This window comes from Pyrgilauda ruficollis, unplaced genomic scaffold (assembly GCF_017590135.1).
Source record: "Pyrgilauda ruficollis isolate IOZ18807 unplaced genomic scaffold, ASM1759013v1 scaffold10319, whole genome shotgun sequence".
NCBI lineage: Eukaryota > Metazoa > Chordata > Aves > Passeriformes > Passeridae > Pyrgilauda > Pyrgilauda ruficollis.
Window position 1 is genome coordinate 1 of NW_024508457.1, and position 601 is coordinate 601.

Here is a 601-nt window from a genome sequence, read left to right on the forward strand (position 1 = left end):
GGTGTGCCCAGGTGTGTGTCAGGTGTGCCAGGTGTATGCCAGGTGTGCCCAGGTGTATGTCAGGTGTGTCCCATCCCCCCCAGGTGTATCCCAGGTGTGTCCCTCACCTGTGTGGGCCCTCAGGTGGTTGGTGAGGTCCTTGCGCTCGGCGTAGGCCTTGGCGCAGGTGCCGCAGGTGTGCGGCCGCAGCCCGGCGTGGCCCCGCAGGTGCCGGCGGAAGGCGGCGGGCGCGGCGAAGGCCTTGGCGCACTGCGGGCAGGTGAGCGGGCGCTCACCTGAGTGCGAGCGCAGGTGCGCCGCCAGCCGCGCGGGGGAGGGGAAGCGCCGCGGGCAGCTGGGGCACGCCCAGGGCGGGGCCGACGGGGAGGGGCCGGGGGCGGGGCCGGTGACGTCACCAGGTGAGTCCTGGGCGGGTCCAGGTGAGCTCGAGGGGGCGGTGACGTCACCAGGTGTGCTTAAAGGGCCGGTGACGTCACCAGGTGAGTCAGGATTGGCTCCAGGTGAGTCGTGGGCGGGGCTTGAGGGGCCGGTGACGTCACCAGGTGAGTGGTGGGCGGGTCCAGGTGTGCTTAAAGGGGCGGTGACGTCACCAGGTGAGTCA

General features: G+C 71.4%; 1 protein-coding gene across 1 annotated transcript; it reads right to left on the reverse strand.

Annotated features, from left to right (window-relative positions):
• Nucleotides 1-48: 48 nt before the first annotated feature.
• LOC121354692 (zinc finger protein 668-like) lies at nt 49-597 on the reverse strand (the record flags this gene model as incomplete). The annotated part of the gene is made up of 1 exon (XM_041469480.1): nt 49-597. A coding segment is annotated over one exon (549 nt), but the record flags the coding sequence as incomplete, so codon positions are not given.
• Nucleotides 598-601: the final 4 nt, after the last annotated feature.